The 17,750-nt window shown below is 31.4% G+C and overlaps 1 protein-coding gene across 2 annotated transcripts in view; it reads left to right on the forward strand.

Moving 5' to 3' along the window:
* Positions 1-3,872, forward strand: part of LOC111636418 (protein aveugle-like) — a 19,187-nt gene extending 15,315 nt beyond the window's left edge. For both annotated transcript variants that reach the window (XM_023381668.1, XM_023381669.1), the window contains exon 6: positions 3,335-3,872. In XM_023381668.1, the coding sequence (XP_023237436.1) occupies positions 3,335-3,366 (32 nt within the window). In that variant the 3' untranslated portion in view covers positions 3,367-3,872. The remainder of the gene's footprint in view (positions 1-3,334) is intronic.
* The last annotated feature ends 13,878 nt before the right edge of the window (positions 3,873-17,750 follow it).

Below are 17,750 nucleotides of genomic sequence, written 5' to 3' on the forward strand. Positions count from 1 at the left end.
GAGTAATGACATTTGCCTAAGTCATTTTAGAAACATTTTAAAAAGTAGGCAAAGCCAAACCTCTTTGGATAGATATTTTACCAAGCGACCTCTATCCAGTGAAAGTGCTGGTGGAAGTGAAGGAAAGAAAGCAAAAAGCAGTGAATAAAAATTTTTAAAAAATATATATAAAACAACACCAATTTTTTTAATCTTTTCTAAATTATTTTTAAGTTTTTGTTACATTATGTTATGTAAGTTAAGTTTTAGTATCATTTTTCTTCTCTCTCTCCTCTGTCACCAGTTTACACCTCCACTGTTGTCTATCCTGAAAGGTAAAGTGCAAATAAAACTACATTTTTTTTTAATCAATTATTATTCTATTATGGTTATTTATACATTTACAACTACAAAACGCATTTTTCAGTGCTTTCCTTACTATAGTTTTTTTTTTAATGTACTACTTAGCTTTAATTTGAGTGTGTTTTTTGTGTTGGAATGGATTATTTGGTTTTACATGTAATCGTATGGGAAAAAATAATTCACCTTACGACATTTTCATGATACGATCTTAGTTTCGGAACGGATTAAATTCGTATTGTGAGGTACCACTGTATTATTAATTAGAAACAAGCTATATTCCATTTGCTTAATAAATTACATCAGTTACATGGCATTTGGCATATTGTTCAGAAATATGTAAATCTTGGATAATTCTAAGTCAGAATTACTTTGTCTCTTGAATTTCGAACCAACAAAAATTTCCTTTATAAATGTGTACTATTCTTTAACATAATTTCCATTTCATCAAAATTACAGTCTTTAACTATAGCCCAGACTTTTCTAGAAAAGAATTTGTTTAGTTCTGTGCTGCACTGCATCTGTTCATCCATTGTCTTTTAGTAGTCCATAAACTTCATCCTTCATTATCACCAGAATTAATCTGGTAATAATGGAGGATGAAGTTTTTAGAATGTGGATAAAGTACATTTAAACTGCAAGTCTTTGATGGTTTTAACAGTGTTGGTGTACAGTGTGAGGCTATGCACTGTTGTACTGTAACAAGACACTAGTACACAGATGTCCAAACCATTTTAACCCAATTACAGTTTGTATATGAATCTTGAGGATAGCCAAATGTGTCTCTCTGGGAATGGTGCACTCTCTAGATGCATAATGTTTCGTGGTTGAGCTTTGTTTATCTGAAAAAAGAAGTGGCATTACATTTCCTGCTATAGCAGTAAGCAGAATTACTTGGAATTTTAATGGTGATGATGTCACTTCTCACTTGCTCTTTTGGTGGTAGTGAACATAGATTTTATCACGCATCAATTAGAATGTGAAAAATAGAAAACATCAGTTTTACACTTCCATGTAAGTCTTCAGTAGGATTACCATCTTTAAATTGCAACTATAATGTTATGCAGCTTGTATAATTCTTGCTGTCATTAGCAGAACATTTTGTGGATGATTGCTGATGACAAAAATTATAGCTTGTACAATCTCTTTTCTAATTTTTGTTGAACTTTTAATGTTTTCATTTGATTCTCATAAACTTAAATTATATTTCTTAGATTGTAAGTTAGGAAATGTGAGGGTTGATCAGAAAATATTCAGAAGGCTTGAATAATGCTTGAAATTTAAAAAAATAATGTCACAATGATAACTGAATTTTTGGTTACATACAACAAACTATAGGATGTCTGAAAAGTTACTGTGCAATGGAAAAAGTTTAAATAAAGTTTTACATATGATATTGCAGTTTTTCTTACAGCAAATGCTGGAAATGTCCCCCAGAGCTCCAAAATCTAGGGGATTTATATGAGGTCCAGAGATTTAACAGGCCAGATTCCATGGGAGATTATGCAATTAGCAAAGAAGTCTTCCAGAAACTGTAGTCCCAAAACCAGAACATCTTTGAGCAAGCAGTAATGCCAGTATCACAAAGTGAAAATGCAAGACATAGACTTTATCATGTAAAGATGAAATTTAGACATTTTGAATAAAAAGCTTCATTATAGTTAATTAATTCAACAACAATTACAATTCAGCCTGTTAAGTAATTATGATCAATATCAATCACATCTTGCCATCTTTGCTGCAAACTTTCAATTTCATGGGTCTAGAATGACTGGTGTTTTTTCTTTGAAGAAAGTCTTGAGTTTTGGGTAATGAACTGTATATTGGCAATGTAGTTTTGCAGGACATAAAATAGATGACATTCAGTTTGCATCAAGTCTGGACTAAACTGGATGAGGCAGAACCTTATAGCCCAGACTGGCCAGCTTCTCTCAGGTCATCTTTGCTCTATGTGCTGGTGTATTGGACTTTGTCAATTTTTGGATGAAGTTCTTTGATCTTGGTATTCAAACAATCCAATTGTTCACAGCAGAGTTCCTTCATGATAGACTAGTGTTGGTTGGAACTTGGAAGCAGCTTCATCATGATGATGCCAAGCAAATGTAGATCATCAATATTTTGAAAGTTTCATATTATCAGTCATTGCCAATGCATCTATTTCCAATGAAATATGTGAAAATGCCCTTTGGTTACTCTATTTATATACTCACATTGAACATTCTAGAACACTTTTTTCCAGTCATTTCTAGAAAAAATAAAAATGTCTGGATTTCAACTTTATGACATGGTGCAGATCTCATATGCAATGCCATATGCATAACTTTAATGTTATTACAAATTTTTCACTGCAAAGTAACTTTTTGGACATCCTGTATTTTTGAATGTAGTCTTCTTTCAAATTTTATGATACCACTGAGATTGACAGTCTACATGTCTTTGTGGTTACGCTTTGCAGTCTCGTATTACAACTGTTAACTTCAGAGATTGTCACCATCCTCAAACTTCTTGCTGCAAATCGCCTCTTTTAAAGGACTGTTTAGATAATAGTCAGAAAGAGCATAATCAAAACTATAAGTGGATGAGGCAATATAGACCATCAAACTTTTGTTCTGACCTTTAGGATACACAGTGATTCAAGTAGGAATGAACCTATTTGAAATACTTTTCAGTTTCTTCTAAAGAAACTGAAGTGCTTGATCACTTGACAACATTTCTATCAGAATTACCCTTTTACTATTGCTGAAGATTGTTAAGATCCTGTTGGTTGAGAAATGCAATTTGTAGCAAATATTTTAATGACAGTGAAGTCATTTGAATATCTGTTGCAGCAAAGGCAAACAGGCTGTTGTGTCTGACAACCATAGAAGATAATGTTCAAAAATAAAATGTCAAGTTAAAAGCAAAACATTCATATTAAATATTAAAGTAATTGTAAGAAATATATTAATTCTGAATTTTAAATTATATTTTGATGAAAAAAATAATCTATTTACAGGTTCTGAATTTGCAACTTTTGGAATGAGTTAGTACCAAGATAACATTTACAACATACACAATCTTGGTAGAGCTTACAAGAGTGTTAATACATTCATTAATATACATTTATACTATTTTCATAAAATATATATTTTTAAAATGTATACAATACCAATTTTTAATTTTGTTAAATTTCAATGAATTTTATATAAAAATATGAAATAAATAATATAATGAACAAAGTTCAGATAAATTCCTGCTCTGTGATATACAGTTTACTTGTATCACATATTTGGTGATTTATATTAAAAGTATTTTTTATTATTTTTTTCATAAACCTTTAGCATTCCTTCAATTATTGTCTATAATTGAGTAATATTGAAAGATTTTGTTTAAATATAATAAATTCTCTTGAATGAAATTTGAATGTATAATTTACTTAATATATATTACAGTTTAATTATTTTATCCATGTTTATTGTCTCTAAACTGCATAAATAAGAATTTTGTAAATATTTACTTTTTTTGAGCACTGTTTGGACGTTAAAGTTAATATTTTTATAATATAAATAAGTAAAAACATTGAACAATACTTGATTATTTTATATATATATATATATGTGTGTGTGTTTGTACAAAACTGCATTATGTAAAATTTGTTACTGATGAATACAAATTAAAATAAAGATAAGAAAATTTTTAGATCAATATTTGTTCTTAAAATATTTTTAAAACACTAAAAAATGCCTGATACGACTTATCTATATTTAAATTTGACATCAAAATAACTTTAAAAATTTATTTTTAAATTAATCAGGATGTATTTGATTAATTAATAACATTTACAAATGTACTTTTGTTAAATGTTGAATAAAAGTATAATTATAAAGTTAGATTATATTTTATAATGGATTTATTGTTAATAACACTTTATCAGAGTTTGTATTTGTGTAGTTTATCTTCCATTGAATGGTCTCTTTGGGATTATACTTAGATAGCAAGTAGAAATAGCATTGATAGCAATAGAAATGAAGTTATTTTACATATTTTTAAAATAAAATATGAAAAAAGAATGTGACTTTTACACTTTGCCTAATAAAACAGTTTTTACATTTAGAATTGTTCTTGCATTTTTAAATGTAGCACTATTTTTTTACTATTTTTATCCTGTAGACACTAAGGTCTTTTTTCCAAGTTGGTCACAACTCAACTGGGGTCATGTGCCAAGGGACATGGCTCGACATATCCGGGATGGATCACTCCAAAATTTCCTGGGATTATTTCACCACCCGGGTTTGATTTTGGGTGCCAGAATAGTAGCACAACACAACTGCCTCTGCCATCCATTTGGCTAAATTTAGCATTTAAACTATCAACAATGATTTTTTAAAATGTAGATCAGGAGTTAATTTTTTTCTCATTAAAAACTGCAGTTCTTCAAAACATCATTAACCAAAAACTTGAATTAGCTATTGATAATGTTAATTACTAGAATTTGTCTGAATTTAATGGATCTAAATAAAAATTTAGTCATTTAATTTAAAAAACTTAAAACTTTTTTATATAAAACAATATTAGCAATTATTTTTAAAAATTCATCTGCAAATACTTGTCATTTTAAGCTTGCAAGTAGTAAGGTAGCTTACAATTCCAAGGAAAGCAATTTGTAATGAAATTTCTGCAAGCTTAGCAGAATTTCATTATGAATTAGCAAACTTAATTACTAGATTATATCTTCATATTAATATAATTATAATTTATTGATGTAAATTAAAAATTTGTTTCATGAACCCCTTCCCTAATGATTTATGGGCTCTATATAAAATTAATGTAGTTACAACCCAAAAACACCCATGTAATAGGGTGGAAATAACCAAGATGACATCGTTTTAAACTAAGAGTTGTTTTTCCACCCAACCTAATTCACATATAGCAGTTTTACCACCAAAATTTAAAATTATATTAAAGTAATATTAGAGGCTACATTCCAAAAATTTCTTGGAATATCAAATATTATTGTGGATATTCTCATCCAGTTATGCTTATTTTGCCGTTCTGTAGTACTTTATAGAATATATAGTATGGTGAAGGTATTTTTTTTTATTTTGTTTAATGGCAATTGATATAAGTTTATCTGTTTTTATTTATTTATTTGTTTTCCAAAAAAATGTTGCCTTAGAAGGAATAATTCTTTGAATTTATAACTTAGGAAACATCCTCTCTAGAGAGAGTTTTATAACCTTAAAAGGAAGATTGTCACGTGTCAGGAGAGGATGAAGACATCACCAAATAAAGTCAATTTAACAATGTTAGGTTAGTAGGTGATAAGAATCTCAGCCGGCCCGGAAATTTTATTATATTTTATAGTATAGTAGCCATTTTTAAAATTAAAAATGCGTAAAATATATATAATTGTGTTAATTGGTCATTGTAGAATATTAATGATATATATAAATATGTAATTTGATATACAGCGTTATGAAATTTAGTTATAATGAGTGTCGTTAAATCGAAATTAGACTTTAACCGCTCTGGGGTACTCTGGATCGAATTCGAGCCAGTAACAGGAATTTTTCCTAGGTGGTCTGTACTGGATATATCGGGCCCCTACCGTACTACCCGGCCGTTCCCGTTTGGGCCTGGCCAAACTCACGACGGATATGAGGGCCCTCTTGGTGACCTCAGGCGAGTTAAAGAAAAAAATTTAACCAGTGCTTTTATATCCAACAAAAAAACTAAAGGGTTTTAATTAGGGGTAAAAGTACATTGACTAAATGATTGTAGTTTAATCTTTAATTTTATGGCCTAAGGTTTAGTTTTATGCAAGTAGAATATTAAATAGAATTTCAGTTCAAGGAGTTCATATTTAAAAACTTTTATTATAAATATAAAATCTGGTTTTATCTAGAACACACGAAAATTAATCATTCTGACAGCTACATTGAACACTGATAGTAATCAAGATCTTCAACGCCAGATTTTAATTATTCTTTCGTTGGATCATGCAATCCTTATCAAGTTAATCCCTTAATTTTGATTTAATTATATTCAGAACAGAATAACAACAGCAATTCCCGAGCTTCTGATGATACTTGTTAAGAATTTCCAGAAATTGCATTTATTTCTTGACAAAAATGTACATCTACATGACGATTAGTTTGAAGCTGTATCTCGCTTCAGCACCCAGTTAATTTGAAATTTTAAATTTCAGTGAATGGAAATCGTGTGAAACTTAATTGAAATTCGTCACAAATTTCGAAAATTCTTTGCTGAATGTGTATAGGCGCCGTATAAGCTAACGAATAAGCTTAGATTTTGAATCTCAGCTTACTCGTTAGATTATAACTCAAAATTGAATGGGAGATCATGTTCCTTTGTAGAAATAATTACACATTATTCCACTTTAATATGAAGATCTACCTCCCAGATTTGAATATCAAGCTACAAACGGTTAGACAAGTTAATTATAGGCTTTGTCAGCAGCTGCAAGACGATGGTGAATTTTATCCTCTAGGTGTATTTGGTAGAGTCATCGGAATTCAATGGTGGATTTGGGCATATACAATCTTGTTTACTGAAATATATCCCTCATATTGTTACCAGGTACATTTTTTAAAGAATATTATTGGTTTTGTGTTAATACAATTTAAAAAATAACCGTTTTCTAACTTGTTGCATCATCATGTAGATGTAGCCAGAATCCCTCCAGGAATTATATTAATAAGTTAGCGATATGATGGCTCATCTCATTATGAATCCATCAGATAATTTTCGCATTTTAATTATATATTTAAGAAAGTATTCTGATTTTCATATTAAATGATTGGTTAAATACTTAATGAATAAACATCAACGACGATTACTCCATTCTTCGACTTCTTAGATATCATTTCTTTCAAGGAAACACGAAAACTTTGCTATTAACTTAAGAAGGTTAGCTTTCCTTCCCGTTCTCCTTATCATTCACGCCTCTTTACCGCCGTATTTCTCTTATTATTATTATTATTTTTATTGGCGTTATTTTGTTGTCATTGAGGAAACGAGCTTCCCCTCACTCTCCCAACAACTTCGTCTCGATCCTGACTAGTATTATATTCCGACTATTGGGCCATGACCGAGTATTCTTAAACACAAACATATGGATACTCATAAGCATTGTGTATACTCTCAAGTAGCAAGAGATTCAGCATTAGATAATAGAAGTGACTCAGAATTCTACTCATAGAGTTCCACGTAATGCAGTGTGAATAACCTAAACCACTCAGCAAGGATTACGATGTTTTAATGGCTTCCTTGCTGACATTCCACTAAAATTGCTAATCTTTCGATATTATAATCTGATATCCAAGGATCACACAATTCCCACATTTTTAATATTGCAAAACAGGATGTTTCAACAGAATAAAATCCCTTTTCTGCCGATGAGTAAGCTTAGATAAACAGTTCCATAATTGAATTCTTTCTTATAAAATTTTAATAAACAATGAATGACTAAAGGATGAATAACAACGAATAACTATCGTTTTATCATTTTAATAAATTTAATATTTTCCTTTAATTAAAGGACTTACATAATTTCAAAACTTGGCATAACTATACTCAGGTACACACACTACATGTTAATGTAAAGTATTGTATATAACAGAGAGAAAGCAAGGCGATTGTCAAAAAAATTATCCCTTTCCAAGATTTTTACATTTTTGGACTTAGGACCCTTGAAACGTCGAGGAATGCAAAAGGTTTGGGGCTTTTTTCTGCATGTATAGTGTGTGTGGGCACGACTTTGTCCCCAATTTGAAGCTTAATAACTCCTGTGCCTTTTGTCGAAATTTCTGAAATTTTGTAGGGAAGTGTGCGTATTAGGGGCATTGATGATATTAAATTTTAGTGATTAAAGGTCGAGGAGTCAAGAGATATACACGTCAAGTGTCATACACGAGATATGACACTTGACGTGTCATATCTCGTGTATGAATGGACTTAATGATTTTATTTTTTTTATTAGCATTTACAATTTTTTTAAAATGAAACTCGTCTCTACCATGATAATTAAGCTTTTTGTCATTTTATAATAGTTAATAATATAAAAGTTATTTTTAAAATAAAATCTCACAATAGATGGTTCCACACACACCTTAAACTTTTTGCCAGGAAAGTTGTGCAACTCTAAATTTCATTTTATTGATGATATCTTGATTCCAAGGTTGGATTTGGACTTATAACACTAAGTTGTAATATACATAACGGGCCATTGCCCATTTCCAAATGATGATACAGTAGAGTCCCGAAAACTCGGCCTAATGTGGACAGAAGGGTGGCCGAGTTTGTGAAAATGCCGTGTTATCGGGAATGGGGTTAAAAAAAAATAAGTACGAGTGTTTCCTCAAAATACTGTACTGTACTTGTATGTATTGTTTGCTTGAGAATACAACAGAGAATAAACTGCCCAAATACCCTTAAACAAAGGAAAAGTATGTACTGTACTTTATGAAGGCATAAAGCCTTTACTACATGAAAATGAAAATTAATGAATACACAGTGTACAGTAATTTACCTGATAAGACAGACCCCAGAAAAATACTTTGAGGCATAAAGCTGTCTATAATGAAAATTAACTAGGGGTTTTTTCGGCCTGCCGGGTTATCGAGTGCTAAGTTTTCGGGACTCTACTGGTACATATAAAAATGCGAGGTCCTAAGCTCAAAACGAAGCCCCAATATCAAATAATAGCGAGCTTATATGCAAATTTAGTCCTGTATAAGACCATTAAGCATAGGTGTGTCAAAACAGGTTATTTGGCTTTGGCATCTGTAGAGAGGCCTTAAATTTAGACTTATGTAAAATATGATAATTTCTTATAAAAATCGACGAAAAAATCTATTATTATTTGTTTTATTGCTTTTATTTATATATTTTTATAATCTTCGTAAAGGAATGAGACCTCATATTTGTAATTGTTAGGTTTCCATTTCACCTCTCTCGGTTTTAAATTATATACAGTATATATAAATTTTATAATTTAATAAAAACAATTAATTATTGGCTAATGTTAAAATTTTATATTTATATTAAAATTACGGTGTCAATAGATCTACTTGCAAGTTTTGTATACAAAATTTCACTTTTATGAAATATCTGGGCCGTATTTTTACCAGTTAAAAACAAAACAATTCTTATTGTTATTGTCTGTCCGACTTTTCTAGTGTCAAATACCATTAACTTATGGTCTAAAATTGTTTATAAAATAATAAATTACACGTGTTTAAACAATAATTTATTGACTAAATAATGACAGGAATGATTTGAAATATACATAAGTATGTACAAAAACTATGAAAGTAATTTGTAAATGTGCAAAAAAAAGTAAATATAAACTATGCAAAAGAAAATGCAAAAAATTTCCGAAAAACGAAAATAAACTGTATTATTTTTATTTGCACAAAGTCTTTTCACGTATTTTTTGCAAAGCGAAGTTTGAAGTTTCAACAGAACATTTTATTCCCTAGAAACCTGACATGCAACTGCCTTTATTTGGCTGTTTCCACTTACTCCTTGCAGTGACCTTTTTTTCTGAATAATGTTACGCATAATTACAAAAGAAGATGGCATCATTACGTTTAATTATCGCATTACATAATGTTATCTTTAACATTGGATATCTTTGTACGGATCATTTATTTCCATTCATAAATTAATTAAGATTTTTAAAAAAAGTATCTTCGTGTATATTTAAAAGTTATAGGAAAAAATATATATAAAGTAAATGATAAAATAATTTATTTGAAACCAAATATAGAAAATTGTATAAGTAAATTTAACGGAAAATTAGGGTGACCCAAAAGTCAGTTAATCGAATTTACTGACTTTTTTTAGCATATTTAATCTGTTTTTGTGTAGGGCTTCGAGCTTTTAGAGGCCTCGGACACTCACAAATATATACTTCGAGAAACTCTGTATTTGGAATTTAGTAGTTACATTCTAGACCTTTTACCAGGGATGGCGAATCTGTGGCACGTAAGTAAAATTAATCTGGCACTTAATGTATCATAGGATTTCGATTTGTTATGATTTAATCTTCCTTTCGGTTTTCACCTAATCATCCTCTTAAGTTAAGTATGCTTGCTATATGGCACGCGGATTCAAAAAGGTTCTCCATCCCTGCCTTATACAATGGGCGCACTGACTGGTAAAACCGCTTTAATACAGCTGAATAACAAAATCAATGACATAGTCAGTTTCATATGAAACACGCCATGTCATTGGCTTATTTATTCAGTTATATTATAGTCACTTTACTAGGCAACGCGCTCAGTATTATCGTGTGATACCAGAAGGATAATGGGACCCTAAGACCTTTATGATTCCTTTGCATATTTTTCTGATGTAACGTTTTCGATTTATCGAGCATTTTTCTCTTTCTCTTTCTCTCTCTTTTTATACTCTTGAATTTACATATAAATTATTGATTTTATAGATTTCAAAAGTAAAATTTTATTATACAGATTACGGCAAGGACCCTTACGATTCAAGTTCTCCCAGCCTTTATCTCGAATCTTTGATACCGGCATTATAATATATACAATCATACAATGAGGTTTCGTATGCTTGTGTAGTGCCTCGCCACAATTTTTTTTTTTTTTTGTTATAAATCGCTTGCAATATACATATTGCAAGAATTTTATAAGTATGATACCAGAAAAGGAAATTATTCATAAATTTTACCTTTTGTTCACTTTATGGCTCACGATTTACAATAGGTTGCTTCGTATTCCATCTCAACTGTTTCCTTATTTAGAGCATGAAAGAAGTATAATAGTATCGAGAACAGTCTCGGAGAGTTAAGGCCTCTTCAAAAATCAGACAAATGTATAAATAAAATTGATAAAATGAAAAAAGTCAAGCTATATATATATATATTAGACTAAATTTTAGGGTCCTGTATGTTTAGCTCCCTAATGGCCTTGTTAGCACTCCCTTCATTCTTCTATCTCCTTTTTTGCTTTTCCTTTCTTCCTCTCTTTTTTTCTATTCTTTATTACTTCTTCTTTCTTCCTTTCTCTTCTTTCTTCTCTTTCTTACTTCTGTTTACTGATGCTAAGTGGCATAGCGTAGTGGGGGCGGCAGGGGCTGCCCGCCCCGGATGGCACTTTTAGGGGGCGGCAAAATTTCACAATAAATAATAATAATATCTTATAAAAATTTGAACCGTTTCATTTCATATTTTTGTCGCTCCTGCGATTCGGACCGATTGAAATGAGCATGGAATTTTTCATTACTTATTCTGTGACGAAACTGAATTTTAGTCTTTTAAATTGAGATACCTAAATAATGGGGCGGCAAAATTTTCCTCCGCCCTGGGCGGCTGACACCCACGCTACTCCACTGCTGATGCTGATATCTTTCTACCAGGCATAATTTAAATATTCCACGTGTTAAAAAGCAATTAAATTATTATTTATTTTTAAATATAAAATTTTAGCAAGAGGTAATAAAGAACTTAAACTGCTTTCGAGTTGTTTTATTAACAGATATTTCTATGATTATTATCAAATTATATTCTCTTTACAAAGGGATGTTTTTCAATTGATGACGTATTTATTCTCTTTCCGGTGAGGTAATCGGGAAGATGTATTAACGGCGTAAGTTATTGCATCATCAATTTACCAGTGACATCACCACTTCATACACTAAGTTCAGTGTTATTTCGCGTATGTTATCTTTATCCTCTTACTTTTTCTTTCTTCTCCCCTTCAAAAATGAAAATAAAAATTATCTAATGATTTTTTCTTGTAATATAATCACGATTTCATTATTAAGGGCTGCTAAGTATTATTCATAAAAGCGGGATTATATTATATTTTAACACATTAACTCTTAATTATTTGGATACCTGGAAGAGATTTTAGTAATAAATTTTTGATATTTTTCTATTTGCTTTTGTTTGTCGTGAAGAAACTAAAATGTTTATTGTTATTCATAAATCAAGAAAAATGAGATGAAGCCCGGTCAAACACAAATATGGGATTCATTCGTCTCTCAGAGTCATAAAAATATGTGAATGAAATGAATAAAACAAATTAAAACAGACCTTTTCACTACTAGTACTTACCAAATGAAATTTTTCATAAAAGACTAACATTCAGAGGTTTTTTTTTTTGTTCGGGCCCCTATAGTACCTCTTCTATTTGACAGGGCTTAAATATTTGTGAACATTTAAAAAATCATTCTTACTACAAGTGTTTGTATGATTGGAGAAAAATAAAATGAAATTTTACTACCTCAAACCTTATTACGTTTTTAAAACTCTTTTCGTCCTATGGGCATTAAAATAGCTTTTTTTAACAAGCCCAGTTTATGTTCGACCAGGCCCACAACGTGACCCGAAGTACCCCCGAATAACTTCCTGGATTTTTCGATCCGTCCGGATTCGATCTCCGGTCCCTCAGAGTAGTACACTGCCACCTTAACTGCTCGGCCATTTGGCAGTCTCAAATCTTGTTACTACCGAAAATGAGAGCGAAATAGCATGATTATTTTTATTTATGTTTGAATTTCTAATTTGAAATAGCTTCGATCTTCATGTTAAGAACTTTCGTATCGTCATTAGTCATTTAAATAGATGTAGAATTCTTATTCTTGTTCTTTATTAGATATTTCTCAATACAAAACGGTCAGTAATGGCGCGTTATCCTAAGGGCAAAAAGGACAATTGCCTGGGACCCCATCAACAGAGGTCCCCGAATCATTCTTTTAAAGAAAATCTTTCTCCAAAAAATTCCCCCGAAGAAAAATGTGCGAAGTCAACACTGTGGGATCCCCTAATTCAAATTTGCCTGGGCACCATAAAGCTATAGACTAACACGTCACTGATGGTCAGATTTAGAAAACTGCAGTTACAACTTTAAGAATATAAAGAATATAAGAATATACTCCAGTAAATATAGATGTGTTTATCTTCATGTGCATAGCGAGAAGCATTGTAAAAATCAAGTCAAACACTCAAATTTCATACAAAAGATATCTTTCGTATACATATTTATATTAATTTACACGAAAAAGCACGAGTGGTGTGGCCCAAAAGTCAGTTAACAGATATATGCTTTTAGGATTTCTTTAAGAACTCGTTAAAGCAGGTTATAAAATAATAACAAATTAAAAAGTGTACTATCTCGGTTAACTGACTTTTTGGCCACCCTGTATAATTAATCACGATTAATGCTATTAATCTAAATGTCATGAATGTTATTAACCAGTTTCTCCATTACGTAACATTTAATTTAAACTGTGGCATTTTAAGGAGCTCGAGCTTCGCAATTTGTCAAATTCAATTAACTGATTACAGCTGTCTAAACAAAGTGACGGTTCCTTAAAAATAAATTTAGAGAACTTTGGCACGATTTCGACAATTGTTAGTATTATCTTACACGAACGAGGCAAGTACGGGAGAACCCTATGATTGATATACAGAGATGAGTAATTTGAAAACGAATGAACTCGTTATTACAGTGGGTATGGGATATACAGTATAAACAAGGGAATATGAAAAAAATTCGTTATACACAGATTATATACGTTTGCGCTCGTATATATTGCACTAGTATTCATTCGTTATATTCGTATTTTTATAGTATGTGGAGTGGAATGATGGGATAAGACAATGCAACACACGGGCGATCTGCCAAGAGAGGAGTGTCTCCTGAGGAACTTTCAATATAAAACTGGCATCTATTTAAGCGTTATACACTTGAAGAAAAACTGTAAAACTCCGCTTGGCAAGCTCATTGGTCAGACGCAAACTAAGAGCATTCAGTGGTCTTAATCACTCGTGCTCCTACTTAAGAATATAGCCCACTAGTGAATATATCATTAATGGGCCACATTCTTAAGTACGCAGAATTATGGATGTTTGATAGAGTAGCGGTTTTAAGTATAAACAACGCAAATTGCTGCTTAGGGCCTAACACTTTTAGGGTCTTCAGATTGCATAAATACTTATTGATACTACTCATACTAATCATGGTATACTACTCGGAAACAGTGTACTTTCTGAAATCCTGCACATGAAAGAAATTCTTTCCCTTGATTTCAAAATTAATGTGCAAAGAATGAAAATGCAAATTAAAATGATGTTAAACTTAAAGCAAAAACGATTTTAAACGTTTCCAAAAGTGAGACCCTCAAAAATTATTTCTATGTGAGAACTCGCAAGCTTTGGAGCCGCCGCTGGAATCCAGCACTTTGTTAAAATCTTAAATGTTATTCAATACGAAACATTGCATAATACTAGTTTTAATGTACAAAAATTTATATTAAAAAGTCTTACAAGTCCACAATTGACCAGGGCATCGCGTAATCTAAAATTCTATTGGGTCAATATTAGTTAAATATTTATAAATGAAGCCTGTATTCAAACGTTGATGTAGTTCAAATGAATTATATTTTATCAAGAAGTAACAATTTAAAACCGTGCGAGGCAATAGATAAGCCTAAACTTGTGAGGCCCTTTTCTATAAAGTTTGTACCATACGACACTTGATATTGTACAAGATCTAGGAGTTTGATCCAATGATCAGTGGCGTAACTACCATTAAGCTACGCTTAAGGTCCCATGAATAAAGGAGGCTCAGACCAGACCATTCTTCTGTAGTAAGAAGAAACTTTTAGGATATAAAGCATCAATTTTTAGCTGAAAGTTCTACATTTTTGTAAGAGATTTTAACAAAAGAAAGAAAAAAAAAAACAGAAAAAATGAAAAATAAAGAGCCGAAAGTTGTTTCTTTCAGACACACGACCCGAGAGAGTTGAGATGAAGCACATTCAAGTCACAAATGTGAGACGACCCAGCCAGTGCTCGAGTGGATAAAACCACTAAACATTGGTATCAATAGTTGGTCATGGGTTCTCGTCTCGCCATCGGGCTGGCCACGTGGAGTTTTCAGAAGTTTCCTCACGTTAGTAACACCTAAGTAGGGGCCAGTTTCCACCTGTCGTGTTGCCGTATACAAACACAAATGTAAGGCCATCCTTCTCGGAAGGCCATGAAAGAAAAATCCAGCAATGAGTTGCTTAACTTTACCGGCAACATTTGATGGCACCATCTATTATCATATTTTATTAAAAACATTTTATATAGGGGAGACCGGGGCAACTTCGGCATGCGGGGCAAGTTTGTCAAGCGCTTTTTTTAAAAAACAAATTAAAAGGAGACTTTGGTTATAGGTTAGGCAGTTGAGTTTTATTGGTGGCTTGTTGAGTGTAGTGTTTTTATTGTTCTCCAACAAGCGTAGTTGAATTATCAAGCAAATTTTCATTTTCGTTCAATTCCATATAATATTTTTTTTCCATTTATATTGAATTGGCAGGTTTTGTTATAATTCCATGATAACGAAAGTTACTTTTCCTGTTAGAAGGATGTAACTTCAACTTATTCACGTGGCCAGATCGTGGCTTGGCATTCTGTTCTCAGGGTTGTACTTAATGTTTCGAAATCATGACTAGCGGGGTAAGATCGGCAACATAAAGCCACATTAGAAGCAAAGGATAAAAATCAAACAGATGATAAATGAAAACATGTTTGCATTTGTTATTCATGTATATATGTCTTTGAACTTGCATTTCGTTGTAATAATATTAAATGGGTGTTGGATTTGTATTTCTTTGTTTTAATAGTGAATTCCAACTTATACATTGTTAATAACATAATTTTATATACGTGCCTATCTTGCCCCATTACTGTTGCCCCTATACCAGGGGCAACTTTAATAAAAATAATTAAAATAATTACAACTTTACAAAAAGAGAGAAGTTGCCGATCTTGCCCCTATACCCGGGGCAACTTCGTCAATTTCTCTCTTCTTGTAAAGTTGTAATTATTTTAATTATTTTTATTTCCAAACTGATTTTAACCAGTTCTATAGTAAGGTAACATTCCAATAGACAATATGCAAAGCTTTTTTTTTCAGTTTACAGCAGTATTTATTACACAAAATTTAAGTAAAGCTTAACATGCCGATCTTGCCCCGGTCTCCCCTACATATTTAAATATTACAAAATGGCAAAAAGCTTAATTTTGAGGGTAGCGGTGGGTTTTATAAAAACTGTAAATGCAAGTAAAATCGTCATTAAGTCTGACCTTACTGGAGATACACACAATCTCTTTTATCTTCCCACCCCGTCGTCTTTTAATCATCAAAATTTAATAGTATCAACCCCCTGATAAACAAATCTTGCAAAATTTCAGAAAATTTCGACAGAAAGCACAGGAGTTATTAAGCTTCAAACAGGGTGAACAAAATCGTGCCCCCCCACACACAGATACATACATACAGAAATTACCTCAAATATATATATATATTTCATTTCTTGACGCTTTAAATGTAAAAAATGTAAAAATATTGGGAGGTCTTTTTTGACCGATCGCCATACTTTTCCTCTGTTCCGGGAAAGCATTAAAAACGAGCATGAAACACAAACTATACGAATGTTTATTTCAATACGAAGCAATCGATCAAGGTACTTTTTTCATTACAAATTTGATTGTTTAATCATGAGTAATTGAAGAAAATGTTCAATCCCAAGTAAATTGCCCTGTATAAAACAGCGACGTTGCAGGTTCGTTACACATCTCTTCAGAAACAAAATAGAATCATTCTGTTTTCCAAGGATTGAGACCCAAGCATTATGTAACGTTTCGTAAACACCCCATCCCCTTGTAACACATCGTAACGATTATCTGTATACTCACCCATCCAAATCTGCGTTACGTAATATACGGATAACCCATCAGACATACAGTACATTCAATGAATGTTTCATCTTAATGTGGATTAATTTATGCTTGTCCATCGATTGGCTGTAGAATATACATTTGGATTCACTAGATATTTATCAAATTACATGTTACTTTCGATTAAGGAAAGTAGAATTTTATTATTTTTTTACCAAAGATTGGTAACTACAAAAAATTCTAGAACATTTTCATGAAAATACATAAATAAGGTGTATATTTTTATCACTTAAATTGTTTTTAACATATTATTTCCCAATCATTTTAATTGGTGATCCCATTTAACGTACTCGAAGATCGTGACTTTACTTCAGAATAAGGTTCCTGATCCTCGGGGAGTCACGACATACTGATTGAAAAACTTGTTTTTATTACAATGTCTATTAAAAGGAACACCAAAGAAATATTAAACAATATTTTATTTATCAAATAAATTTGTTTTTATGAATTAAAAATAATGTATTCGTAGACATAATAGAAAAGGGTGGAAGCGTGACGTGTTTGTTTAAGACGTAACAGCGAGGGAGCAATAAAAAAACGAGAATAAGTGTGACGACATTTTTTTTGAATGACTCAATAAAAATTGTTGTTACAGTGTTAACAAACAGTTATTTAACAGAAGGTGGTTAACTTTCGTATTGCATTACAA

Source organism: Centruroides sculpturatus, unplaced genomic scaffold, assembly GCF_000671375.1.
Source record: "Centruroides sculpturatus isolate CEXI.00-Female unplaced genomic scaffold, Cexi_2.0 scaffold761, whole genome shotgun sequence".
Lineage (NCBI taxonomy): Eukaryota > Metazoa > Arthropoda > Arachnida > Scorpiones > Buthidae > Centruroides > Centruroides sculpturatus.